The sequence below is a fragment of the Vulpes lagopus genome, chromosome 2, assembly GCF_018345385.1.
Source record: "Vulpes lagopus strain Blue_001 chromosome 2, ASM1834538v1, whole genome shotgun sequence".
Classification (NCBI taxonomy): Eukaryota; Metazoa; Chordata; class Mammalia; order Carnivora; family Canidae; genus Vulpes; species Vulpes lagopus.
The window spans coordinates 166,903,990-166,929,068 of record NC_054825.1 but is presented as its reverse complement, the minus strand read 5'-3'; the positions used below and the strand labels follow the sequence as shown (position 1 = coordinate 166,929,068).

Here is a 25,079-nt window from a genome sequence, read left to right as displayed (position 1 = left end):
CAGACCTGGCACCAAGCAGCTACTTAGCATCCTCATATCCTGAGACCACCGCAGATGTCCGTTTCAGAGGGGGGAGGTAGTCACGATGGTTGATCACAGCCTTACCAGGTCAAGGACTGAGCTTGAGTGGGACCTTAAGGTCATCAGACTTGGAGGTTGAAGGAACACATTTGAGCCCTGACCTGAGACACGTGCATGCACACACGCATGCATGTCCTCCAGTTCCCACACACCCGTGTCCACCCGGCCTCGCCAACCATGGACAGGTGTTTGCACGCCTCTTCTGGGGGTAGAAAACATGGCCGTGATGGGTGGTGGTTCGTGTGCACTCATGAGTGTGCTAAGCGCTAGTCTGGGGGAGGAAGTCCTATTAATTCAATCTTCATAGGTAGCCAAGGAGTTAGTCACCCTCACCCAATTTTAAGGATAAGGCAATTGAGGGACAGGTGAAATTGCTTTGCTCAACGTCAGAGTTTTAAATTAGGAGTCAGGATCCAATCCTAAGCACCCTGGCAACAAGGATTCAGGCCCTGGTCACTTCAGACAGCAGCTGTGCCTTCACTCTGCCGCCCTGCCACACCCACCAGCCCCCAGTGACTCCCCCAGGTCCAGCACCTCAGGGCCTCAATAGCCTCTAGGGTGGGCCTGGCAGCTGCTACAGGCCAGCTAGGTGAGCTGCTCATTGACTAGCACCCTCCTTTGTGCTGCAGGGGGCAGTAGTTATGCCTGTGTGGGTTCCTTAAGGCTGTGGAAGCCCTGGGAATGGGGGTATGTGCAGATGAGCCTAGGCTGGAGTCCCCACACTAGGTCTGGGGAGCTTTGTCTCTCTCAGTCCACAGACCTCAAACCTTCACTGTGTTCTCCCCTTGACCATTTGGCCACAGCATCATAAATGAACAGATGTGTGGAGGGGCCAGGCCTGGGGTTCTGCTAGCTTATGAAGAGCCTGGCACGGTGCCTGGCACAGTGTGAGTGCTGTCTGAATGCCACACGGTGTTTCTCTGGACCACCTGTACTGCCGTTTCCTTGCCGCTCTTTCTTAAATTGGTTCATTTTTGTTTTACTTGGATACCTTTCATCTCATTTCCAAGCGATGTGGTAGTTCCTTGTTATGTATGAAGCCCGCATACATAATGATTTCTCAGCAGTCACTCCCGAGCCACCTGACGCTCTCCAGTCTCCCTGCTGGTGCTGCGCCAGGCCTTGGGCCATGCTGGTGGTGCTGTTGGGCTAATCGAGGTGGGGTGGGGGTGCCCTCAGGCTGCCATGGACTGGCTGAGCCCACCCCCACCTCCCCACTACTCCCCATCCCCGCTCTTGTGCCTATAGTAATACCCCAGTGCTATCACCTTTCCAAAGTGTGTCAGTTAATCAGAGTGACAAGCTGCAGTTGTTATTCCTGTCACCAGGGGTCGCTAAATCACTCTGGGCCTTGGGGGTTCTCCCGCTTCTGGGAATATGTCCACTCCCCCTGGCCCCTGCTCTGTTTCCCCTCCTGTAAATGACTGGGCGGATGCCACCTCTGTGAGCTCTGGCCGTTACCTTGTGTGAGGCTGTGCTGCTTGCAAACCCCACAGATGCCTAGATGAAGGGGTGGCCAGATGGCAGCTGTGGCTGGTGTGGAGCTGGCCAGGTTAGAGACCCTTGGCTTCAAGCTTACCAGGAGACTCCTCAGAACAAAGACCCACCCAGAGGGCAAGGCTGGGACGGTGGGTCTCAGGTGAATTTGGGAGCCTGGACAGTGAGGGAGAGCTCCTGGAAGAAGGGATGACAGTTGAACACCTAAAGAATTGATTGCAGCTTGAAAGCTTGCTTAGGATTCTTACTTCCTATAGGCTCTCTAGGATGCTGAGAACTGCTAATGTTGACCCGTGTGCCCAGTCCTGCCTTCATTCTCATCTGATGTGACCAGGCCAACACACCCTTGGTCTAGGGACCTTTCTTGAAGTGAGTTTATCCAGGGGAGCACGTGATAAAGCCTGTGTACCCCTTCTCAGATTGATGGTTTTGTTTTTTCTTTTAAGTAAGCTCTGTGTTCAACATGGGGCTTGAACTCACCACGCTGAGATCAAGAGTTGCTTGCTCTACCAGCTGAGTCAGCCAGGTGCCCCTTGGAGTGACAATATCTTTTTAAGATTTTATTTATTTATTTTTAAAGATTGATTTATTTCTTAGGGAGAGACAGAGGGAGAGAGATTCCCAAGCAGACTCCGCACTGAGCATGGAGCCAGACGCGGGGCTTGATCTTATGACCCTGAGATCACTAGCCAAAACCAAGAGTTGGATGCTTAACCAACTGCACCTCCCAGGTGCCCCTGAAATGATGATTTTTAAAGGCAAAAAATAAAATAGAATTACAAAGGATATCAATTAGAGTACAGTTAGCTAAAAAAAATTTTTTTTTAATTGCAACCTAGTGTTTGTGTTCTTCCTCACTGGCACATGAGAGATGAGGATAGAGCAGCAGCTCTGACCACTAGCATTTTCAGAGTAACAATAAGCATTCAAAATTTGCAGTCACCATTGCGCAATGTGGAAGCACCTGTCATTTCTGTTGATGATGAAGTTGCAGGGTCTGCTAAACTCTCTCTCTCTCTCTCTCTCTCTCTCTCTCTCGAGGAGGCAGCCTTCCTCCCCTAGAAAACAGTAGTGCTTGATGCGATCAGTGGGGCACGGCCCCTGGCCAGAGCAGCAGCTGGAGGGAAGAGTCCACTGGGAGATGCTGACCTGGAAGCTCCGAGTGGGGCTCCCGATGGCTCCCAAGGGCAGGCCAGGAATGGCAGCAGGGTGAGGGCAGGCTAAGAGGATCCTCCTCCAGGAGGCCCTCTTCCTGCTTTGTTCCTTGCCCGCCCTGTCACTCCCATGCCTGCCCCCATGCCCGTTCTATTCTGCTGACCCTGAGCCCTTTCTCCACCAGATCCTGACTCTGCCCCCCCACTCCTCAGGGACTTTCCTTCCTGTTCTCTTGGTTGCCCTGGGGCAGAATCTAGAATCCAGTATTTCACAGACATGGGCTGAAAACAGTACAAGTGTCTTATTCAGTGAACAGAGAGACAAGATGTGTACATCAGGCATTTACTGTGCAGCATAGTAAAGAGGCTGAAACTCAGCCTCCTCGTGAAAGAAGCTAGCGGCAAAAGGCCACGTACTCTGTTCCTCTCTGTTTTTATGGAATATCCAGAGAAGGCAAGTCGGTGCACACAGAAAGGCCAGCGCTGCCTGGAGCAAGATGACAGGCCCCAGGCCAGCACTGTGCTTTGCTGCTCTGTTACCTGGGCTCCTCCGACTGCTGCTGTGTCCCCGAGGCTGGAGACCCAGCACCGAGTAGCTGTCGGGGAATGTTTTACCATTGAGGAGGCTTCAAGAGTGGGGAGTGAGAGGCCACGTGCATCACAGTTAAGAACAGAGTTCAGTCCCAGGCCCTACCATGTACTGACTGTGTGACCTGGGGCAAGGTGCTTCACCTCTCTGAGCTCAGCTTCCTCATAGCATCAAAGTACAGATTCATTCTCTCATCCAGACAAAAACCCACAAATTGAACACCTGCTCTGGGCCTGGCCTGGGCTGGCCAGTGTTAGGACAAGATAGTGACCAAGAGACCCAGCCCTGCCCTCACCATCTAGTAGGGGAGGCAACTGACAAGAAAAAAAATTGTGTCATATTAGTGATATTCATGTGAAGCTGCTCAAGGAGCTGTGGGGAAGTGTGGAGGGAAGGGCTGACTTGTTTGGGGGCACCTCTGTAGGCAGCAGTTGCAGCAAAAGGCCTTGAAGGGAGGGCGGAACTCAATGGGTCACTGGAAGGGGCTGTTCCTTTGCAGAGGTTTGGTGTAGGTGGGGGTGCGGGTAGCGGGCAGGGCAGGTGGTACCTGGCAGATGCCTGGGACTGGGAGGGGGTGAAGTGGGCCCGGGCTGTGGAGAGTCATAGGCCTGGGTCCTCTGTCTCTGCAGCCCAAAACGTGACCGTAGATGAGGTCATTGGTGCCTACAAGCAAGCCTGCCAGAAGCTGAACTGCAGACAGATCCCCAAGCTCCTCCGGCAGCTCCAGGTACCCAGTCAGGGGTGAGGTGGGCTCAAGAGTTGGGCAGGGTCGGGGGGTGGGGTGGGGAGGACAACGTTGGCGGGCAGGGCAGTCTGGGGTGAAGCTTTGCTCCCTCTGCGCCCCCCCACCTGACAGCCTCTGGGCCTCTGATGTCTACCCTGAGCAGGAAAAGATGCACAGAGCATGCTGCCCTACTTGGCCTCCTAGCCCAGGGACCATGTAAATACATCATTGAAAATCCTCTGTTCATGGGATCCCTGGGTGGCTCAGCAGTTTGGTGCCTGCCTGCCTTCGGCCCAGGGCATGATCCTGGAGTCCCGGGATCGAGTCCCACATCAGGCTCCCTGCATGGAGCCTGCTTCTCCCTCTGCCTGGGTCTCTCCCTCTCTCTCTCTCTCTCTCTCTCTCTCTCTCTCTCTCTCGCTGTCTCTCATGAATAAATAAATAATCTTTAAAAAAAATTTTCTGTTTAGTTGTAAAAGTACTCAGGCTTTTCATGAATATTTAAATAGCACAGTTATATAAAGTAAGAATTTCAACTGTCCCTCCCCAAAGAAATTCTTTTCCTTTAAGGGAGAAGCCATATGCACATTTATTCTTTATAGTCTCTGTATGTTCTATATACTCTTTTTTTTTTTAATTAAAATACTATAGGCATAAAAAGCAAAAGCCACGTCTCACTTTTTCCTCAAGCCCCATTTCCTGGGAGTCCCACTGTTGACAACTTGGGGTTTGCATCCTCTGGCCTTGCCTGTGTGTTTGTAAGAGGGCAGCTCACTATCCAGAGGTACACAGACACGAGGGCAATTTCTCCTGATGTGATCAGGCTGCTACTGTGCCCTTGGCATGTTCCCCCTCTGGCTTTGTCCCATGGCTGCCCTTCCTATGGGCTGCCTAGTGCCTTCCCTCTGGAGGGGTCATTCCAGAATGTTCCAAGGTTGCTTATTTCCAGGGTTGTCGCTCCCTCAGACAGCATTGCTGTGAGCAGTCATGCTCGCCCCCCAACTCTGCACACTGGGGTTAACCTGGGTTCTGTGGGGAAGTTTCCAGAGGGCCTGTTGGCAGCTTCAGGGAAAGACGGCCACTCTGTGGTAGCCGAGAGTGTGGGCCTTGGAGCCCACCAACTGGATCAGATGGAGCCTATCCCTCACAAGCAAGTGAGCTTAGGCAAGGCTCGCCCATAGTCTTTTGTCTATACATGGCTTTGTCACAGCACCGGCTCCAGAGAACAGAACCTGGCACCCAGTGGGGGTGGGGCTGGGCTCATAGCCCAGGAGGCCCAGGCAGATGTCTGACCGGTGCCTTTAGTCCTCTTCACTGAGTGCTCACTGTATGGGGCCTCGTAGTCCTCTTCACTGAGTGCTCGCTGTATGGGGCCTCGTGCTGGGCCTTCACCCCCCCCAGGCCTGCTAGCCTTCCCCACCTTAGCACCTGCTTCACAGCCTTTGTGCTAGCTGCTCCTTGTGCCTGGAATGCCACTCCCTCACTTCATTCAGATGCAGCAGAGGGCTTGTGCCCCTGCCTGGCCCAGGCCCTGTGAGTGCAGGATGGCCCTTCTCTGTGAGGCCCTGCATGCCACCCCTACCCCAGAACACTGCCTTGCCCTAGAAATGGAGCCAGATCAGAGCCCCACTGGCTCCACTGTTGAGGTACAGCCCGTCTTCTGAGCCTTCTGAAGCTTCCTGCCTTTATCACCAACTACTTTGTTTTTCTCAGGAGTTCACAGACCTCGGACACCGCATCGACTGTCTGGACCTAAAAGGTGTGTGTCTGGACAGAGGCTGGGACTCTTGGGGAGTGGGTAGGGCCAGAACCTCTCTCAAGTGGGTCTGGGCTGGCAAGTCCTGCCATAAAGAGGAGTTAGCCAGGGGCAGGGGGGGTCCTGAGGGGTGGGGGTGCCTTCCCTCCGGTGAGGCGGGTGCAGTGAGCCCTCCCTCCCTCAGCCTGGAGCCCATGTGTCCACCCAGCCCCACGAGCACGAGAGCACGCGCAGAAGTGCACTCAGACATGCCTGGCACCCCATCTCATCCCAGGTGAGAAGCTCGACTACAAGACCTGTGAAGCTCTGGAAGAGGTCTTCAAGAGGCTGCAATTCAGGGTCGTGGATCTGGAGCAGACAAACCTGGATGAAGATGTGAGCAGCCCGTGCCACCAACCTTACCTGTTCCCCAAGCTCCCTGGCTCCTTTGAGGTTTAGGGGAAGAGGGCAGGAAGAAGAGCCCCCTTTGATGGAGGCTGGACAGGACCACCTGAAGGACAAGATGAGGAGACAGCCAGTGTGACCAGAGTGGATGTGGGGGATATTGGGCCTCTGGGGCAGGGCCCAGAAAAGGGGTCTCATAGACCCACCCGAGAGGCAGGGAGTTTGGGGATCTGGGCTTTAGTGGAGGTGGGTGTGTGTGACCACTGGAAACCCCTTCAGGAACCCCCTTCAGGAACCCCCGCTGGGGATCACAACACTTACAGAGGAGGGTTTGAGAAACATGCAGAATTCAGCCTCTCCATTTAGACCCAAGTGTCCTTACCTCCCCAGACTCAGACCACCAGGAGGCCCAAGGGGTGGGGTACTGGAGAACTGAGGCCCAGGCACGTGGGGGGCCTGTCAGTCCGCCTCCTTTTAGGGGTGGGGTAGCTGGTAAGGGAAAGCAGATTGACTCCAGTCGGAAGGGCGAAGTTTGGTTCCTGGAACCCAGAGGTGCTGGGGCAGCACCAGTGCCCCCCCCCTTAGTTGCTTGGCCCCCATCTCCTGGCCTCCTGGGCCTACCTCAGCCTGAGTCGAAACCCTGTTGTCTCTGCCCCCAGGGTGCCTCGGCCCTCTTCGACATGATCGAATACTACGAGTCAGCCACCCACCTCAACATCTCCTTCAACAAGCACATTGGCACCCGGGGCTGGCAGGCTGCTGCCCACATGATGCGCAAGGTGGGCGCCCTTTGCCTGTGCCTCTCCCCTGGGTAGAAGGGGCTCGGGCGCAGAGGGGTCTGGGTGCTTTCCCAGGACACTTATCCCTTAGGCCCTATTTCCCTTAGCCCTTGAGTATGGGCTGTTGTGGAGTGTTGGTCTCGAGCTTCCAGAATGGGAAAACAGTGCCAAAGGATGCCCTGCCTTAGGCCAACCTGGCTTCTTTTCTCCCTTCAAAACACCTTTCCTTCACTTGCCCGTAACCTGCCCCTGGGAGGTGGCTGTGGTTGCCCCCTCCACTCATGTGTGGGGCATCTGCCACACAGGAGTCGGGGGGCTCAGCTGTCACGGGCCCCACCTGCTCACCTGTAGATCCCCAGGCTGCGCCATCGCTCACAGGCACGGTTGCCTTGGCTGCAGGACCACCTGGCCCGGCTGTTCCCCTGGAACATGGGGTGGGTGATCCCTTGGGACCGGGAGGGCTGGGGCCAGCCTGTCCCAGCCCTACCCCTGCCCCACCAGACAAGTTGCCTGCAGTACCTGGATGCCCGAAACACACCCCTGCTGGACCACTCAGCACCCTTCGTTGCCCGTGCCCTGCGCATCCGCAGCAGCCTGGCGGTGCTGCATCTGGAAAATGCCAGCCTGTCGGGGCGACCCCTCATGCTGCTTGGTGAGCCCCAGGGCTGGGGGAGGCTGAGCTGCACCCTGCTTCCTGCTGGGGGCGTGGCCAGTCATAGCGCTCTCCTGGCACTCCCCCAGCCACTGCACTGAAGATGAACGTGAATCTGCGGGAGCTGTACTTGGCCGACAACAAGCTCAACGGCCTGCAGGACTCGGCCCAGCTGGGCAACCTGCTCAAGTTCAACTCTTCCCTGCAGATCCTGGACCTCCGTAACAACCACGTGCTGGACTCAGGTGTGTGAGAGGTCTGCCCACCCACACCCCACTCCAGCCACCAGGCGCCCACTGTGTGTCCAGCCAGTTGCCCCATGGTGCCAGAGACACAGTAGTGGCCAAGACCATCCCAGCCCTGCCCTCGTGGGTCCAGTAGGGAAGGCAGGGCAGGGCTGGGCTGTGGGAGCCCAGGGAGGGTGACCTGGAGGAGAGGACAGCCTAGTGAAGACCAGCAGGATGAAGTGAAATATTGAACAGATAATTAAAATAATTACCATCTGGAAAAAGTATCCTGAAGGGAAACAAGGTGGTTGGAATAAAGGGTCAGTCAGAGGCTATATAATGTGTGGGGAGGTGACCTCTGGGTGGCAATGTGGAGGGCGAGAATGGAACCAGCCCTTTTAAAAGCCTGGGAAGGGGTGCCTGGGTGGCATAGTTGGTTAAGCATCCAACTCAGTTTGGGCTCAGGTTGTGATCTCAGAGTCATGAGATTGAGCCGTCAGGCTCTGTGCTCAGCACAGAATCTGCTTAAGATTCTCTTTCCCTCTCCCCTGCCCTACCCTGCTTGCTTGCTTTCTTAAATAAATAAATCTTTTTTTTTTTTTTTTAATAAATCTTAAAAAATAAATAAATAAGCCTGGGAAAAGAATTCAGGCAGTGCAAATAGCAAGTGCAAAGTCCCTGAAATGAGAGAGAGCCTAGATGTTGGATATTTGGGGGGGAAAGCCATGGTGAGCTAGAGGGTAAATAGGGAGGGAGGAAGTAGCTAGTGCTGGGAACTCCCATTTCCTCCTGGTTTACTGTTGGTTCACTGGCCTCAGTGTGAAGAGAGGGCTGGGGGAACAGCCTAGGGCATCGAGGCCAGTCTCTTCCCCAAGGGTGGCTGGGCCCAGACACCACGTTTACTGAGCACCTAGCATGCGCTGGGCCTGTCGAGACAGAAATCTCTGTCCTGAGGAGAGATCCTGCCAACATAAATTACTAGAATATCAGGTCTGTCAGATGGTGAGATATGCTCTGGAGAAAACTAAAGCAGCGGTGGTGGCTGAGCGGCTAGGGGTGTGTTCCACCTGGGTGACTTTCGAGCAGAAATCTGAGGCAGATAGGAGAGGAATGGGCTCTGGCCCTGGCCCCAGGGAGCCATGTGTGCTGGGCCCAGGCAGGCCGACGTGAGGGCCAAGCCCTGGAACATTCTGTGCTCTTATGGGGGCACTGTGGCCCTCACGCTGCTGTCCCCTGGAGAAGCACTTGGACCACAGATGGGTTTTGCCCATGGGTCTCCTGCAGGTCTGGCCTACATCTGTGAGGGCCTCAAGGAGCAGAAGAAGGGGCTGGAGACTCTGGTGCTGTGGAACAACCAGCTCACACACACAGGCATGGCCTTCCTGGGCATGACGCTGGTGAGTCGGGCCCAGGAGAGGGGAGGGGGCGCCCACCTGTGTCCCCCAGGCTTGCCCAGCCTGCACTTTAGGGACGGGAAAACAGCTTTTCAGTGCTGTTTGCTCTCTCCCTCAGCTTCCGCAGCCTCCCTGCCCTCAGAAAAGTGGCCTCTCAACGTTTCCCTTGTCTTTTTGCATCTGCAGTGATAACCTAGTACAGTGTTTGACAAAAGGTTTTGTGTAGAAAGTTAATGTTTTGGAAGCCTTCAGTAAGTTTTCAGTCTTCTTACATAAATACATGGTATTTAGAGCAAACCCACAGGACACAAAGACTCGTGTCCAAGTTGAGAATTACCAACGGCCAGGTGTGCACCCTGAGCCCTCGGGATGAGGCAGGGGCAGGGCCCGGGCTGGGGAGAAGACAGGGCAGGTGACTTCTGCAGACAAGAAGGATCTGGCCTCGAGCAGGACCGTCCGGGTGGCGCTGCCCAAGAGGGAGCACGTGGGGTTGCCTTTTTCCTGATCAGTCTTCTGAGCCTTTCCTCACTCTCACGCGCCGCCCCCTCCAGCCGCACACACAGAGCCTGGAGACACTGAACCTGGGCCACAACCCCATCGGCAACGAGGGCGTGCGGAACCTCAAGAATGGCCTCATCAGCAACCGCAGCGTGCTGCGCCTCGGCCTCACCTCCACCAAGCTCACGTGCGAGGGTAGGGCATGGGGCCGGGCCGAGGGAGCGGTGCAGGCGGGCTTGGTGGGCGGCTAGCCTGTGGCCAGCCCCTGCGGTCCCCCTCCCAGGCGCGGTGGCGGTGGCAGAGTTCATCGCCGAGAGCCCCCGCCTCCTGAGACTGGACCTTCGGGAGAACGAGATCAAGACGGGCGGGCTCATGGCACTGTCCTTGGCCCTCAAGGTGAACCACTCACTGCTGCGCCTCGACCTCGACCGTGAGCCCAAGAAGGAGGCGGTGAGCTGAGTGGGCTCTTCCCTGAGGCCTCTGGCAGGGGGGCAGGGGGAGGGCGGGCGGCCTCGGGGCAACCGCAGAATCCACGGAGGGTCAGGCCTGAGCCCTAGCCTGGCCTGCTCCGCCTGCAGGTGAAGAGCTTCATCGAGACGCAGAAGGCGCTGCTTGCAGAGATCCAGAATGGCTGCAAGCAAAACTTTATGCTGGCGCGTGAGCAGGAGGAGAAGGAGCAGCGGCTGCAGCTCTCCGCCTCCATGCCCGAGATCACCGTCACCGAGCCCCAGCCTGACGAGGAGCCCGGGGATGAGCCCGCCACCAGGGCCCAGGAGAATGGGGCCTCGGGCCCCGGTGCCAGGCCGGACTCAGACTCAGACTCAGACTCCGAGGAGGAGGAGGAGGACGACGGGGAGGAGGAGGACGGGGAGAGGGCCGAGGCCCCCTGCCCCGCCCTGGTGCCCCCCTCGGACTCCCTGGGCCCTGGGGACAGGAGCCCCCCAGGCAGCCCCTCCTCCCCCGCCGAGCAGCGAATTTCTGTGTCCAGCCCGGGCCGGGGCCACAAAGTGTTTGTGGTGACTCGGGTGGAGAGCCCGCCCGAGAGGGTGGAGCCCCTGGTCCCCCATGCCCCTCCCTCTCTCCCTGCTCCTGCTCGTCCTCCCTCCCCCCCTGCTTTATCCTCCCCACCCCCCTCACCTACCCTACCACCAGCTGAGGCCGTCAGCACCCAGGACCCGGAGGTGTGGGAGCCTCAGTCAGGGCCACCGCTGCCCAATGGCCTAAAGCCTGAGTTTGCCCTCGCACTGCCCCCAGAGCCGCCCCCGGGGCCTGAGGCCAAGGCGAGCAGCTGTGGCCTGGAACATGGTGAGTGGAGCTCTGGGGAGGGTGACAGAAGGCCCTGGGTATGCTGTGTGACCCCAGGCAGGCAGGCCCCTGGCCCTTGGTGGGCTTCGGTGTCCTCTTTAAAATGGCCTGTGGAGGAGTAGAAACGAGTAGGACTTGATCCTTGCCCCCAGCTTGCTTTCCTGGGATCCCTGGGAGCTTTCCCTGGGATGGAGCAGGCAATATGTGTTGACTAGAGTCTGACAGTCTCAGTGGTACATGTGCCCTGTGCCACCCTGAGGGTCAGACATGGGCAGGGGTGGTGGTGATGGCCTGCCCCTGCCCCCACCCCCAGTCCCCACCCGCCTGAATGGAGGTTGCTTGCCCCTTCTCTCCTTGCAGAACTGAGCTGCTCCAAGAACGAGAAGGAGCTCGAGGAGCTGCTTCTAGAAGCCAGTCAGGAATCTGGGCAGGAGACACTGTGACACTTTAGGTGAGGCAGGGGCAGGGGAGGAGGGGGGCTACAGGGCCTGCAGTAGAGCCCCTGGCTCTGACAGGCCCTCCCCCAATCTCTTCTCCTCAAGTTCCTTTTTTCCGGTCAGTCTTCGATGAGCTGAGGCCAGAGCCATGAGAATCTGCTCACCCTCACCCCCAGCTTTCCTGAGGCCTGGGCCACCAGGGGTGTGGGGGGGCCTCTCTGGGGACCTCTGCCCCCCACAGCAACACTACACAGAGTGCAGGAGCTGCAGGGACTGCCCTCCCTGCCCTGACTTAAGCACTATTTCTGTGTCCAGCACTCTAAGGCTCTGGGCTGGGGGGATGGGAGGAGAGGTCTCCGGGGACATCCCCGAGGCTGGACACCTTTTCCAGATGGCCTGTTTGGCCGGGCTTGCCCTACAGAGGGCAGGAGTCCTGGGTGGTGGTGGGATGGCTGCCCGTGTGTCCCCGGGATGGGACGGGGGAGGAGGCCTGACGAGGGAGGGGCGGTGAGTGGTGGTGGTGGAAATTGGTAGAGCAGCCCCAGGCTGGGGTGAGGGCCAGGGCTGGGGGAGGGGGGTGGGAGCTGGGAGCAGAGCATCAGAGCTTTCTTTTTCTTAAGTGCAATAAATCTATCAGGGAGCTGGGGCGGGGAGCAGCCAGGGTTCTAGAGACCCGGCTGCCCCGGCCCCTTGAGGCTGCGCCCTGAGAGGCACTACAACCCGGGGGGCGGCGTGGGTGTGGGGTACCGGGGAGGGGACAGGGCGGGGGAGGGGCTACTCCTGTCGGTGCAACTCTGTTCACACCTTTTCTAATAAACCAGAGCTGGGTTCACCACACTCGCCTGTTCTCTGCTTGTGCCGGTGGGGGGTGGGGGGCACCCTTGTGGGAGTTGTGGGCACAGGGAGCAGCAGGGAGGGCAGCGGCAAGACAGCGGCCCCCCCAGAGGAAAACTGGGTGCCTGCGCAGGCAAAAGCTACACCTCCCACAACACTCCCAGCCCTGGTGCCCTCCCTCACCGTTTTTTTTGCTTCGTCCACACTCTTATATCGTACCCACCATCCAGTTTACAGTCCCATTTCTCCAGAGGGAAACAATCCCCAGAATATCTTCCAGCTTCAGGCCTAGGCTCTGGTGATGGAGATGAGCTGCGCACGCACGGCTCGGGGAGTAGGCACCAGCTTTTGCCCCCAGCGGCTCCAGATGCTCCGCAGTTCCGAGGGCGCGGGCTCCGTGGACACATTTTCAGACTTTGAGCCTCCGAGGCCGGGAGACTACATTTCTGCCCGAAGCCGCCAGGTGGTGGGACTGTGTCCGAGCAGCCCCAGGGCACGAATAGGCTAACTGTGCGGTGCTCCGGATTTTCCACCTGGATCCCACATCAGTCTCCATTGCAGGGGGAAATCCCCTCGGCCACCCAGCCGTCCCTGGAGCTGGCGTGGAGACACACTGAATCCATTTTATCACTGGGCTCGATGCTGCACCTGGTCTTAAAGATCTCAGTGCTGCCACACAGGAGGTGTTTATTTCCACGCGTGGGGAGGCTTAGGTAGCGGACAGCTGAGCTCCAGAGTGACTGGCAGAGCCAGGCCTCTCCCTGGTGGCCGCCACTCCTTAGGGCCCGGGGAGCCCCAGCATCCAACAGGTGGGTGGGGGCACGAGACGGGACAGGCCAGACCTGCTTCTCTGTTGGCACGACGGGAAGGGGATGCACATGGCTCGAATTCCCTTTTCGTGAGAACTAGCCTCGTGGTCTCACCGAGGTGCGAGCTGTCAGCTGTCTGCACGGACTGTGGAGAGGGGACGAGTGCCAGTGGACAGTGAGCCTTCCCAGCTATGCGCCTGGCCACTCAGTGACATTCCGTTTTGGTTTTCCTAATCCCCCAACAATAATTTTGTCAGACTCAGACTTTGTCATAGTCCTAGAGACACAGACCACCGTCTGACCACTGCTTGACACGATTTAGCAGGAACTATGGCTTCTTCCCAGGGTCTGGGGTCCACACTCCTGCTCCCACCCTGCAGCCAGCATACAGGTTAGTGAGCCCCTACTCCTGCTGCCAGTTTGTGTCAGCCTGGACCGCAGGGGGTGAGAAATAGAAGCCCAAGCCCAACTGGCTGAAGGGAGGCAAAAGGGAAGGGACCTACTGGCTCCAAGACCGCACGTACGGACACTGACCTAATGGTGTCCTGAGGACCCATGCGTCTCTGGGTGGGGGAAGCTTTACTCTTGGGCAGGCTCCCCACTGCTGTTGGAGAACGTCTCCCAGCAGGTGCAGGTGCATCTCACCAGCTTAGCCATGTGGCTGAACTAGCATCTCCAGCACGTCACAGGCCGGCGCTCTGCCCCAAGTCTGCTTTGAAGCAATCATTGGCCAGTGGAGTTGGGGTGCTGTGCCCCAACCTTGGGGCTAAGGAGTGTGAGGTCAGTACCCCTACCAGGCCACAGGGCCTTCCCAGAGCTCTTGGCTCCCTCTGGGTGTCCCATCAGCCCTAGGGCCTTGGCTTAGAAGTTACACCCTTGAGCTCTTGTCACACAGGATAGGTTAAGTGTTGACATCTCCCCAGCTGGACTGGACCAGGCACAACACAGGCCGCAGTGGTGGCTACTTGACCAATGAGAACTCAGAAGGTGCCCAGAGGAGTGACACGTGCCTTCCTAGGTGTGTCATATTGGTGGAAGGGGAAACTGGAGAGCAATGTGTTTAAGAAGCACACACACACACATACACACACACACACGGTGGCCTGACTCCAATTCTATATGTCCTGCGGGTGCCGCATCTCTGCTCCCCAACCTCCCAGGTCTCATCAAGGGCTCACCAGTTTCCCCTGGAGTGACCTGTAGGTACACCCTAGACAGTTATGGTTCCAGAGAGGCAGGACTGCCCACCCCAGCTGGCAAAGGTACCAGCCAGCCAGCCGTAATGAATTCATTACACCGGGGCAGAGCCACCCCTCGAGTGGAGCAACCTGCTGAGGTCACTGGGGACACCGCCCTTGGAAATGCCAGCTCCTGCCCTGCCTGCTCTGGGGGATGGGGTCACGGACCTGGATCCCCTGAGGCCTAGGTGCTCTCGCGGCCTGAGTCAGCCTGGCACATCCGTCCTCTCCTACTTCAGTGGCCTCACCCACCACCCCCGCAACCCCTCCTGCCACCAGGGATGCCAGCAAGGAGGCGGTCAGCTGAAGCTGCCCAAGGCTCCCTGGGGGTGACGAGGCTTGGCAGGATAGGGTAGGCCTAGTTCCCAGGGCTTGCTGAGCCAGGGAGACCAGGACATGAAGACCAACGGGGGCTTTCACATCTCCGTTTATTGCACTTGAACCCGGGGCTCTTCACTGGTCCTCTGGTGCCAGCTCTGACATTGGCACTGTACGCTGCTACTGCCAACGGCCCTCTCTGGCTCAGGGATTCACCTGCGATGTGTGGCCGCCACAGGCCTCATTGTGGTCGGGGACCCTGGGCCTTGGGCTCAGTCCAGACCCTTACACCCTAGTCTGGGCGGAGGGAAGCGCCTTGCCTCCCGCTGCTCCGGGTACTCATTCAAGGCCCACCTGGCGGTAGGGGTTCTCTCAGGCCAGGGGTCTCGGCTTGCCCCCCTGCGCCCAGTCCCGGGGCTGGTGGGCTTCGCTGGTGTGCCCACGGACATGCTCGGTACCTTGACCTGACCGGCCCGACCCGGGGGCATGGCCGGCTCCGTTTGTGGCGTGGGGGTGGTCGTGGGCCGGGGACTTGGGCGGGCTGGGCGGCTTGAGCGCGCTGACCGCGCGGATGAGGCCCATGCGGCGGCGGATGGAGTGGTCCAGGTTGACGGTGCAGCGCAGCAGGCTCTGCGCCTCGGCCACGGTGAAGGGGAAGTCGGAGCCCAGGAAGCGCTCGAAAAGCTCCGGGTCGCCGTCCAAGTCCAGCACGTTCTGCAACGCCTTGGTCATGGAGTGCAGCTCGCGGCTGTTGTCGCAAAACACGTCCCAGAGGCGCGCGCGGGCCTCGGGCGCGCCCCCCGCCTGCTGTCGGTCCTCCAGGCACTGCAGCACCCAGCTGAGGCGGCACGGCCACTGGTTGGCGAGCACGACCCAGGCCACGGCCTGGCGCGGCGTGGGGCCCGCGCAGTCCCCGTCCTGCTGCTGCAGCAGGCGCACGGTGATGGGCACGGTGTTGACGATGCGCCGCATGGACACCACGTTGTCGGGCACGTACTCATAGAGGCAGTCACGCTCGTCGTGCAGGCAGAGGAGCGCCTCCTGGATGCGGCGCGCCGCTTCGGCGTCTATGCGGCTCTGCGCGCGCTCGGTGCCCACCCGCGTCTCCACCGCCAGGAGCTGCGCGTCCTCGCCGCCGCCGCCGCCGCCGCCGCCGCCGCCACCGCCGCCGCCGCCGCCGCCACTGCCCGGCCGCAGCTTGCGCGTCATCTCGCGGTAGAGCAGGTCGTCGCGGCTCAGCACGGCGTCCTGCAGGAACTGCAGCTTGGTGCGGCGGCCCATGATGGGCACGGAGAAGGGCAGCGTGACGGTGCGGTTGAGGAAGAGGTAGCCGTTGTCGGCCGTGCCCTTCATGGAGCCGGCGCTCTCGAGGCACGCGGCCAGGATGCTGGGGTCCACCACGAGGATGAAGATGAAGGGCGCGTGGCTGTCGGACAGCAGCGTGTTGATGGCGTTGAGCACGCCCACCACGCGCTCCGGGTAGCACGTGTCCAGCCCGGTGACCTCGAGCACCACGCGCAGCCGGCGCCGCTGGTAGATCTCCAGGAAGCACAGGAAGTCGGTGAGCAGCTCCACCTCCTTCTTCACCTCGCACATGAAGCCCAGCTGGCTGCCGAACTTCTCGCGCGACACCAGCCGCTCGATCTTCTTGCGCTGGCTCACGAACAGGTGCTTGCCCACCGAGTACACGGCCATGAGCAGCCCCGAGCCCGACAGCGTGGTGGCCGCGCCGCCGAACACCCGCAGCAGGCTGCCGCTGGCCGCGCCGTGGCCCGGCGCGCGGGCGCCCACCGACAGGTACAGCAGCCCCACGCCCAGGCCGAGCGCCGCCAGCAGCGCCAGCAGCGCCAGGCACACGCGGCGCCGGCAGTGCCACTCGCGCTGGCAGAAGCCCGGCGTCGTGGCCGGCTTGTTGCCCAGCACCGAGTACACGCTGAAGGGCAGCGCGCCGTACTGGTGGCGGATGCCCTCGCACAGCGTGGTCACCAGGCCGGCCCACAGCTTGTCCGTGCCCGCGTACTGCCAGGCGCTGAAGCGGATGAAGAGGAACTTGACGTTCTTGCGCCGCAGGTGCACCTCGGTGATGACCGGCTGCAGGAACACCAGGTACCACAGCAGCCGCGGGAAGCCCCAGCCGCTCACCGGCCGCGGCTGCCACTGCACGCGCCGCAGCTCCTCGGCCTCGCGCTGCGCCGCCTCCTGCTGCATCAGCGCTGCGGGGGGGGGGGGGGGGGGGGGCGTGAGCGGCGGGGGGCGGAGCCCAGAGCCGGCGAGGAGGGGCTGAATGAAGCAGGTGCGAAGCGCAGGCCTGGAGCCCGCCCTGGACTGGAAGAGGCCTGAGTGCGAGGCCGGGGTGGGGGTGGGGGGGCAGAAGCAGAGCTCCCGAGGGAAGGCGCCAAGGAATGGCAGATTGCATGCGAGGGGCGGAGGGAGCGAAACGCAGGGCAGCAGAGTACAGCCTTCGTCTGATTCTCCTGGTTTAATGCTCCTCCTCCTCCTCCTCCAGGAAGCCCTCCCTGATCCCCAGGCTGGGTCCTGTGCCTCCTGGGCTCCTCCCACCCCAACACTACCCACTGTTGAGTCGTCACTCTTTGGGGACAAGTCCATCTCCTGCTCTGGCCTGTGAGGACAGGAAGGGCAGGGCACCGGTCGTCTTGGTCATCCTGTGTCTCCTGGGCACCAAGGAAGGGCTGGGGGAATGTCTGAAGGATGGATCACGAGGGGTGGGGGCAGGGTCCCTCTGCTATTGAGGTCAGTGAATGAATGAATGGGAATGTACCAGCATAGCACAGACTAGGAGCTCCAGAATGCTGTTTCCTTTTTCCTTATAACCGGATGTTTTCTCCTCCCAGGACCCTGTTTATTGCTTTATGGCAACACAGGGGCAGATGCAGGCCTGTTTAGCAGGTGCTCGCCAGGGCTGGGCTCACCCAGGTGAGTCACCTCCAGCCCCTCTGGCCACAGTTAGGGCTGGGGTCTGAGCAGGGTCTAAACCAAGTTCAAGCTGCTGTGGATCCTGGCCACGTTTCAGCCCATGGGATCGGGTAACCTCTACCTGTTCCAGGGTCTTGTGGGTGCCAGGCCCTGGGCCAGTGCTGAGAAGCGATGGGTCTGGGGGGCACAGGAGGGACTTTGCAGGAGCCAGTGAGGAACCGGGGCTTTCTCCCTAGAGTGCTGGGAAGCTTTTCAATGGGAACAACAGGGCTAGACCTGTACCTTTTTTATTTTTAAGATTTATTTATTTATTTATTTGAGAGAGAGAGAGAGAGAGAGAGAGAGAGAGCAGGGCAGGGGGCGAGGGGAGGAGCAGAGGGAGAAGGAGAGAGAATCCCAAGCACACTCTCTGCTGAGCTCGGAGCCCAATGCAGGGCTGCATCCCACGACCCCAAGATCATGACCTGAGCTGAAATCAAGAGTTGGACACTTAACTGGCTGAACCACCCAGGCACCCCACTAGAGTTGCATCTTAAAAAGATTCCTTGGAGTGGATCTGGAAGGGGAGGGGATGAGACTGTTGGCCAGGAGGCCAGAGAGGAAATGGGCAGGGACCCAGGGGCAGAGGCTGTGGGCGTCAGGGGGGACCTGGTTAATGCTGACTTATAGGCATCTGGCCTCAGGAGCAAGGGGGTCTTGGGGGAGCCTGAGGCTGGACCAGAGGCTCCTTTCCCCTGCTCCCCACCCCAGAACACACAGAGCCTCACCAGTGATCTTGTCCAGCATCATGTGCAGGCGGCAGCCAAAGGGGGCGTAGAAACCCACGGTCACCGGGACGGGCACGTGGCAGAGGGTCTTGGCCAGGCAGCTGCAGTAGACATCATCTTCTGTCAGGATATCTGGAGGCCGGGGTTGGGAAAGGGGAGGGGAAACTGAGTCAGTGAGGCTGGCCAAGCACCACCCTCCTCCCCATCTGCCCTCCAGAGAGCCCACCCTCAGCTCCTCCCTCAGCTCAGCATCCTACTCCCCAACTCTCCAAGATGACTCAGGTCAGACCCACAGATGGAGATTTCTGGAGCAGTAGGCAACCCCCTTCCCCGATGTGCCCCTCTGAGCACCACAGGAGGAGCTGACCCCAGATCCACCAGGGAAAGGCGCAGAAGCGAGACTCCCCACCGAACCCCAGCACAGAGGCCCAAGGGATTGACAGGCCCTAGGTCACTAGGCTCAGCCACCAGGTCATAGTGTCCCCAGAAAAATCTATGAACCTTTCTAGGGACTCACCCTCAGAAGCCTAAGACACCTCTTTACATGTTCCTGAAGTTTCTCGTGTCAGTTCCTGCCTGCTCTGCTAGCCTGGCTGCAGCATGGAAGGGCCCCGACGATCAGAGGCTCCTCCTGGCTTCCTGTCCATCCCTTACCCTGACCTCTGTCCCCCTCCAGGACCCCATGCCCACAGCCTCTCACCCTGCCCCAAGCCCAGGCAGACCCGGGTCTTGGTCCCAGCCCCACCACCTTTTCTGCATGACCATTGAGAGGCTCAGTATCCCCCTCTGAAGAGGGGGTGGAGAGACACCAGGGTAGCATGGATGCCAAGGGGGCGAGGCAGGGGTGGGCCCTGGGTCGATGCCATGGTCTGGAACAGCCCTTTAGGGAGCAGATTCAAGTTCAATTGCTGGCACCATGCACAAGAATCAGTGTCACTTGGCTGAGGGCGTCCCGCCCCCCGGACCCCCACTGACTGCTACTTCTTGGACTGGAGCTGGGGCACCAGAAGGGTGGGGGTCAGTGCACAGCCACAAGGCTCCCCCCCCCCATCTGGCCCTCCCCACACGCCAACCTCCTCCTCACTGTCCCTGGAACAGGCCACCTCACAATTTGCTTTTGCTGATCCTGCTGCCACTTACGCAAGAGACCTGCCCCCCCCCACGCCCATCTTCACTCAGATGTTGCCCTAGTGGCACCTCACCTGATGACCTTCATTTGCAAACCCGATGCTCCTTCGCCTCCTCTGCCTTGTTTTTGCCCAATGTGATTAGCACGGGGTGACACACTTCAACTTGCCTTACTTATCTGGTTCCTGTACCCACCTTCCTCCCACCGCCTGTAGACCGTGAGCTTTGTGAGGACAGCAGTCTCTGCCCTCCTCCCCTGCAGCCCCCACCCTCCGCTCCTCTGCTGGGCACCCACTGCAGGCATCCCATACCTAGTCGGAGGGTGGGTGGATGGATGGATGAACGAATAAGTGAGTGAAGGGATCCCTCCCCTTGCCGCCTGTTCTCTCCAGCCCCCAGGCCACTCCCTACCTTTTGCTGCAGCAGCACGTTTGACCTGTCCCCCCCCCCCCGCCCCCTGCACCAGAGCTGCCCAGCAAGCTGGTACCTGTCACCCCCTGTCCCACGTTCTCTCTGGCCCTGTGGGCTGGGCGCAGGGGTGGTGGGGAGGGCCAGGGAGAGAAAAAGCAGAGCAAGGCTGTCAGCAGAGGGAGACAGCCAGGGCCCAGACCCCCCGTTAGCCCAGGATGAGGCACCAGGGCCAGGCCTGGCCTGGAAGCTTGGATCCCGCCAGGTGAAGCAGAAGCAGCTGCCTGGGGGCCCAGGGTCAGGGACAGCCCCCTCCCAGGCAGGGACCAGGGGAGCGGGGAGGAGGGCAGGCCGAGGGGCCAGGGGCCCCCGAGGGAGGACGCAGCAGGGACAGAGCCCGCAGGAAGGCTGGGTGAGCACCGGAGCTGTAGGTGAAGGAGCCGCAGGCTGCGGGGGCAGGCAGGGGGCGGGCGGCACTGGGCCTGCCGGGCTCCAGGAGGGCACGGGCTGCGGAGGCCAGGCCTGGGCCGCTGCTGGCCATGGCGGGAGCCGCGGTGGGTGAGATGGTGGGCTTGGGGGGCGGCTCGGGGGCGGCGGCCGGTTGCATGGGGACAGCAGCCGTTGCAGGTGGCCCCTTCCGGGCCCCTGAGACGGAGCAGAGTCGCTGCCGCAGGGGGTTGGGAGGTGGGGGCTGGGGCTGCTGCTGCTGCTGCAAGATGGGGGGCTGGGGGCCCCGGCGGCAGCCGCTGACACCCCCCCGGTGGCTGTGGTAGGCCCGCTGCCAGCACACCTGTGGGGGCAGCCGACAGGGCCCGTGGGCTTGAAGGGCCGCTGGGTCATGGCACCACTGGTAACAGCACCCTGGAAGGAAGGAAGTGGGGGCGACTGGGCCTGGGTCCCTGACCCCTGGGGGGCATTGGCAGGAACCACCAGGTCGAGCCTTCAAGTGGAGGCTGGGGCTGGTCCCTCCGCGGAGGCCCGGGGGGAGGTCAGAGAAAGTGAAGAGGGGTTGTGGGCAGAGCGGGTGGGGGGCAGTCTCTGTGCTCTTCCATCCGGGGGAAGGAGAAGAGGTACAGAGGCCCCGGCTTGAGTTGGCCGAGGGACTCGAGTGGGGACAGTGCCTTTTGGAGTCCCTGGGGCTGGTGGGGGGCAGAGAGGAACCCACCTGGTTGGTCCAGAGGAGCCTGGAGTGATGAGAGGTGACCACGGAGAGGGGACGGGGCAAGGACTAAGAAGGAGGTGGGCAAGGGGAAGGCTGGTGGGAAAGGGGCTGCCCTGGAAGGCTGGGCCCCATGGGAAGTAACTGTTCCCATTCCCGGCCCCACAGCAGGAGCACCTGTGGCCACCAACCCCCTGGAAGCTGTCCCCCCTTCATACACACTCAGTGGCGGGGGGAGCGTGCTCTCTCACCACACTGATCCCTCCCCACCCCCGGGCTGGGCGTAGGTCAGGGGTGTTGTCTTCACAGGCCTGGCGATTTGGGGTGGGGGGGGAGTTCTACCCATGCTGGGGGGAGGGATAGGCCGGATGGGCCCCTCCCCTGCTGACATCCCCATCTTGGGCTCCCCAGGACCTGTGCCCGACCCCCACGACCCCTTTATGTAGAAGCCTCTGTGGGGAGGCCCAGTAACTCCTCCCCCCTGGGGCCTGAGGTTCTCCTGCTCAACCATCCAACACTCAGCAGCCCCCCACTCCCAGACCACGCTCCCTGCCAGGACCCCCCAAACCGAACCCCTACCTTTTTGGTGCCCCAACTCCGGATCCAAGAAGTAGCGCTCAGCAGGGGTCTGAAGGGGCAGGGCGCCCCTGGCGAAGCGGACGGTGTAGTGTTTGTGCATGGTGGCTGCGGCAGGAGGCCTGCTCCAGGGGAGGCGGAGGGGGGCTCAGTGCCGGCTCCCTTGGGTGCTAGTGGGAAGAGGCCCCCCCCGGGATGCGACTTGGGACAGGTGAGAGACCCCCGTCCCTGATGTTGGGGCTCTGGGTCACCAGGTGGGGTGGAGGTGCTCTTCAGAGGAGGAGTGGTCAGGTGGGGAGGACAGCTAGATGGGGGAGGATGGAGAGTGGTTGTGGGGGGAACGCTAGGGGCTAATTTGGGGTGCGTGAGATTTCCAAGGTTGGTGATTGGGTGTTTGGGAGCCCCTGGGAGTTCCCAAGAAGCCAGGACAATGGGGGTGCCAGGCAGACGTGGGCTGGGGAGACATGGTAGCCCCAGGGGGTGCTGAGAAACTGTAGGAGACCATGGCATGTTGGGAGGCGGGGGCTGGCACTGTGTGAAGGGACAGGTCACCAGCGCGGAGAGAGCTGGGAGCCCCGGGCCACCGCCACCGGAGGGACAAATGAGACATCTAGGGCCTGAAGGAGGGCGAGGGTGGGGAGGGGAATTCTGGGGGAGCACATTCAATCAGGCTGGTCCAATTTGGGAAGAGGCTCAGCAACTCGGGGCAAGATGGGGTGCACAGGTCTAAAATGTGGGGAGCCGAAAGCCAGAAGGGAAGGAAGGATGCGTGTGTGGGGAGGCAGGTGGGGCCCAGGGGCAGAGGGAAGGGGGTTGTCGGGCTCAGTGGGGTGGGGGCCCCGCCGCCTGGCCCCTGCCCGCCCGCCCCTCGCCTGGGGTCCCCCGTACCTACCTGTGGCGGCCTCTGGCCCGGCTCCCTGCCCTGCTGAGCTGCTGTGCTCAGGCCCCATGGAGACAGGCCCCGAGCTGGGTGCCAGCCGCCAGACCGGTTTGCCCGCCCTGTCCCCGCCCCTTCCCCAGAGCGCCGCCCCGCCCTGCCCAGGGCTGCTCTCTGCTCTCGAGGACTGGGGGTTCCCCCCCACCCGCGCCCGGTACCCCACATAAGGGAGGGAGGGGGCAGGCCACGGTGCCCGCCGGGGGCTCCACCTGCCGGGGGCTCTGCAGACCCTGCCTGCCCCGGTCCGTGGGACCAGGCGAGGAAGCTGGCGCAGGGATTGAGTCCAGGGCCGGGAGGAGACGCAATCCCGGGCTCAGATGCCAGTTCCTCCAGGGCCCAGCTGTGTGACCTGGGACAGGTGACTTCACCTCTCTGAGCCTCGGCTTCCTCATTGCCGAGTAGGCCCGGGACGACCAACGTCGCGTGGCTGTCAGGAGTCCACTGGGCAGAGCGGGCACTCGGTGAGGACAGCAGCGGGCCTCCGCGGGCGCCGGCTGCCCAGATGCCGCACAGCGTTCGCACTTTTCCCGCTGTTAACCCCCTTCCTCACCACGCCCTAGCGGGGCCGCCGTGACGCCCACGTCCCAGCTGAGGAAACCGAGGCCCAGAGAGATGAGGCTCCTTGCCCCGGGTCTCACGTAGCAGAGTGCGGCTCCCGAAAGCAGCGGGCTGTGCCGCAGGCTCGCTGATGGGTGCAAGGCTCCTTGTGGACATTCTCTGAGAGGCGAGACCAGGGCCAGGGCTCAGGAAGAGTGGGGGGCACAGGGGGGGGGTCTCTGCTGTCCAGGCCCGTGTCCCTTCAGCTGCGGGCGCCACGGGGCTGACAGGCACTGCCCGGGGAGATGGGTGATCTGGTGGGGCTGGGGGAGGTGACCACAGAACAGTGCCCGGGGCAAGAGAGAAGGAACCCATCTGGTCCTGGGCGACACCCCTCCAGTGGTCCCACCTGGGTGACCAAATTGCCCCCTGTAGCCAGAGCCAGGCCTCCTTCCATCCGTGGGGGCCAGTCCTGTCTCTCCCCCGCAGGCCTTCAAGCTGCTTTTCCTGGGAAGGCTTCCTCCCTGTCCTCTACCAGTTGGGGACTCTACCCACCACCCCCACCCCACAGCCGTCCAGCCAGCAGGGGGGCAGGGCTAGTATGTCTGAGAGGGGGGCAAGGGTGCGGGGGAACCTCCAGGATGTGCCCAGGAGCTTCTTGAGGGCAGGTGGGGCCAATCCTCTGCCCTCCCTGCCCACCTGCACACACAGTTTGGTTGAATAACCAATTCTTTCTGGGAAACATCTGCCAGGCTCTGTGCGGGGCAGAGCCAGCTCCCAGCAGAAGGATCCAGAAGGACCCAAGATGTGTGTCGGAACATAAGTGACCACCACCAGGCAGGAAGAAGCTGTCTAGGGGTGCTCCCGGGGCTGCGGGCGCAGACAGTGCATAACTGCTCTGAGGGGGTGGTGGCCAGGTGGCTGCAGGAGGCCGAGGAGGGGGCCGCAGCCTGGGAGTGGGGCACAGGGCGGGGCAGCCTGGGCAGGGAACGGTATGTGCAAAGGCCAGCAAATGCGGAGCGCAGCTTTCTGGGCTGGGGATGGGCAGGCCGATGCAAGGGCCACATGAGGTGTCTTCACAGGACTCCAGAGCCAGAGGGGCCTCCACCCACTGATCTTTCCGCTCTTGTTTGGGTCTCACCCCAGCCTCAGTTCACAGCTCTGAAGCGGGGGTACTTACCCACAGCAGGCAGCAGGGCCTGGGCAGAGTCCAGGTGTGTGGGACCCTCAGGTGCCATGAATGTAAGGGGGGCAGGGAGGCCGCAGCGCCCAGGGCCAGGTCCGCTGGCCTGATGTTCTGGGTATGACCTCCGTCTGCCGGCTACCTCGAGTGTGTGTGTTGGGGGCCGAATGAGGGTGTCTGGTCCGTTTCCCCCTCTCTGCCCATCCAAGGTCCTGGCAGCTCCAGGCCTGCCCCTGCCCACACTCTAGGTGGCCCCCACTCTGCTCCCCAGGGAGAGGTCCATTGTGCGTGCCCCACTGGGTGGAGGACAGCCCCAGACTTGTTGACGCTGGCAGGGTTGCCAGTGCCGGCCCCTCTGCTCCCCACCCCCCGCCCCGGAGCAGGTGTGCAGGGCAGGAGGCGGCAGGCCCTGGGGCTCCGGGCCGGGCCGTGATGGAAGGGGCCTGTAAGGGCAGGGAGTGAGGGACGGGGAGCCACACAGGGGGCTCTGCTCCCCGCCCAGGACCTGTCACAGGCATTGCTTCACAGATGCTCCCTCCCCCTCAGCGCGCAGAGTGACCCCCTCCTCCTTCCACTTTAAATCTGGCTCCACATACAGAACCTTTATTGGGCATCTGCCACGCAAGGTGAGGAGTCTGATGCGGGGATCCCTTCACACTGGCCCCAACTTGGGCCACCTCATTCCCAGGACACCCCCACCTCCCTGTGACACCCACTTGTTGAACACGTGATGCCCTGGAGTGCTTGGACCCTTGCCCCCCTCCCCTGCTTGTT

The 25,079-nt window shown here is 60.9% G+C and overlaps 2 protein-coding genes across 4 annotated transcripts in view; one reads left to right on the top strand and one right to left on the bottom strand.

Annotated features, from left to right (window-relative positions):
* Positions 1-12,311, top strand: part of PPP1R37 (protein phosphatase 1 regulatory subunit 37) — a 40,789-nt gene extending 28,478 nt beyond the window's left edge. The window contains exons 2-13 of the mRNA XM_041744879.1: positions 3,951-4,048; positions 5,759-5,804; positions 6,076-6,176; positions 6,845-6,964; positions 7,466-7,616; positions 7,706-7,861; positions 9,128-9,240; positions 9,789-9,930; positions 10,019-10,185; positions 10,314-11,040; positions 11,401-11,491; positions 11,583-12,311. Coding sequence (XP_041600813.1) covers positions 3,951-4,048; positions 5,759-5,804; positions 6,076-6,176; positions 6,845-6,964; positions 7,466-7,616; positions 7,706-7,861; positions 9,128-9,240; positions 9,789-9,930; positions 10,019-10,185; positions 10,314-11,040; positions 11,401-11,483 — 1,904 coding nt within the window. The 3' untranslated portion in view covers positions 11,484-11,491; positions 11,583-12,311. The remainder of the gene's footprint in view (positions 1-3,950; positions 4,049-5,758; positions 5,805-6,075; positions 6,177-6,844; positions 6,965-7,465; positions 7,617-7,705; positions 7,862-9,127; positions 9,241-9,788; positions 9,931-10,018; positions 10,186-10,313; positions 11,041-11,400; positions 11,492-11,582) is intronic.
* Positions 12,312-14,775: 2,464 nt separating this feature from the next.
* Positions 14,776-25,076, bottom strand: NKPD1 (NTPase KAP family P-loop domain containing 1). 3 transcript variants are annotated; one of them, XM_041744421.1, is made up of 5 exons: positions 22,541-25,076; positions 21,652-21,818; positions 20,334-20,774; positions 18,378-18,509; positions 14,776-16,889 (listed from the first exon to the last, which is right to left on the bottom strand). In XM_041744421.1, exons 2-5 carry the CDS (start codon positions 21,749-21,751, stop codon positions 15,049-15,051), a joined length of 2,514 nt encoding a protein of 837 aa, XP_041600355.1. In that variant the 5' UTR covers positions 21,752-21,818; positions 22,541-25,076; the 3' UTR covers positions 14,776-15,048. The 3 variants fall into 3 exon arrangements, with proteins under 3 accessions (XP_041600355.1, XP_041600356.1, XP_041600357.1); XM_041744422.1 differs by having other exon boundaries at positions 21,652-21,770; XM_041744423.1 differs by lacking the exon at positions 20,334-20,774 and having other exon boundaries at positions 21,652-25,076.
* Between the last annotated feature and the right edge of the window lie 3 nt (positions 25,077-25,079).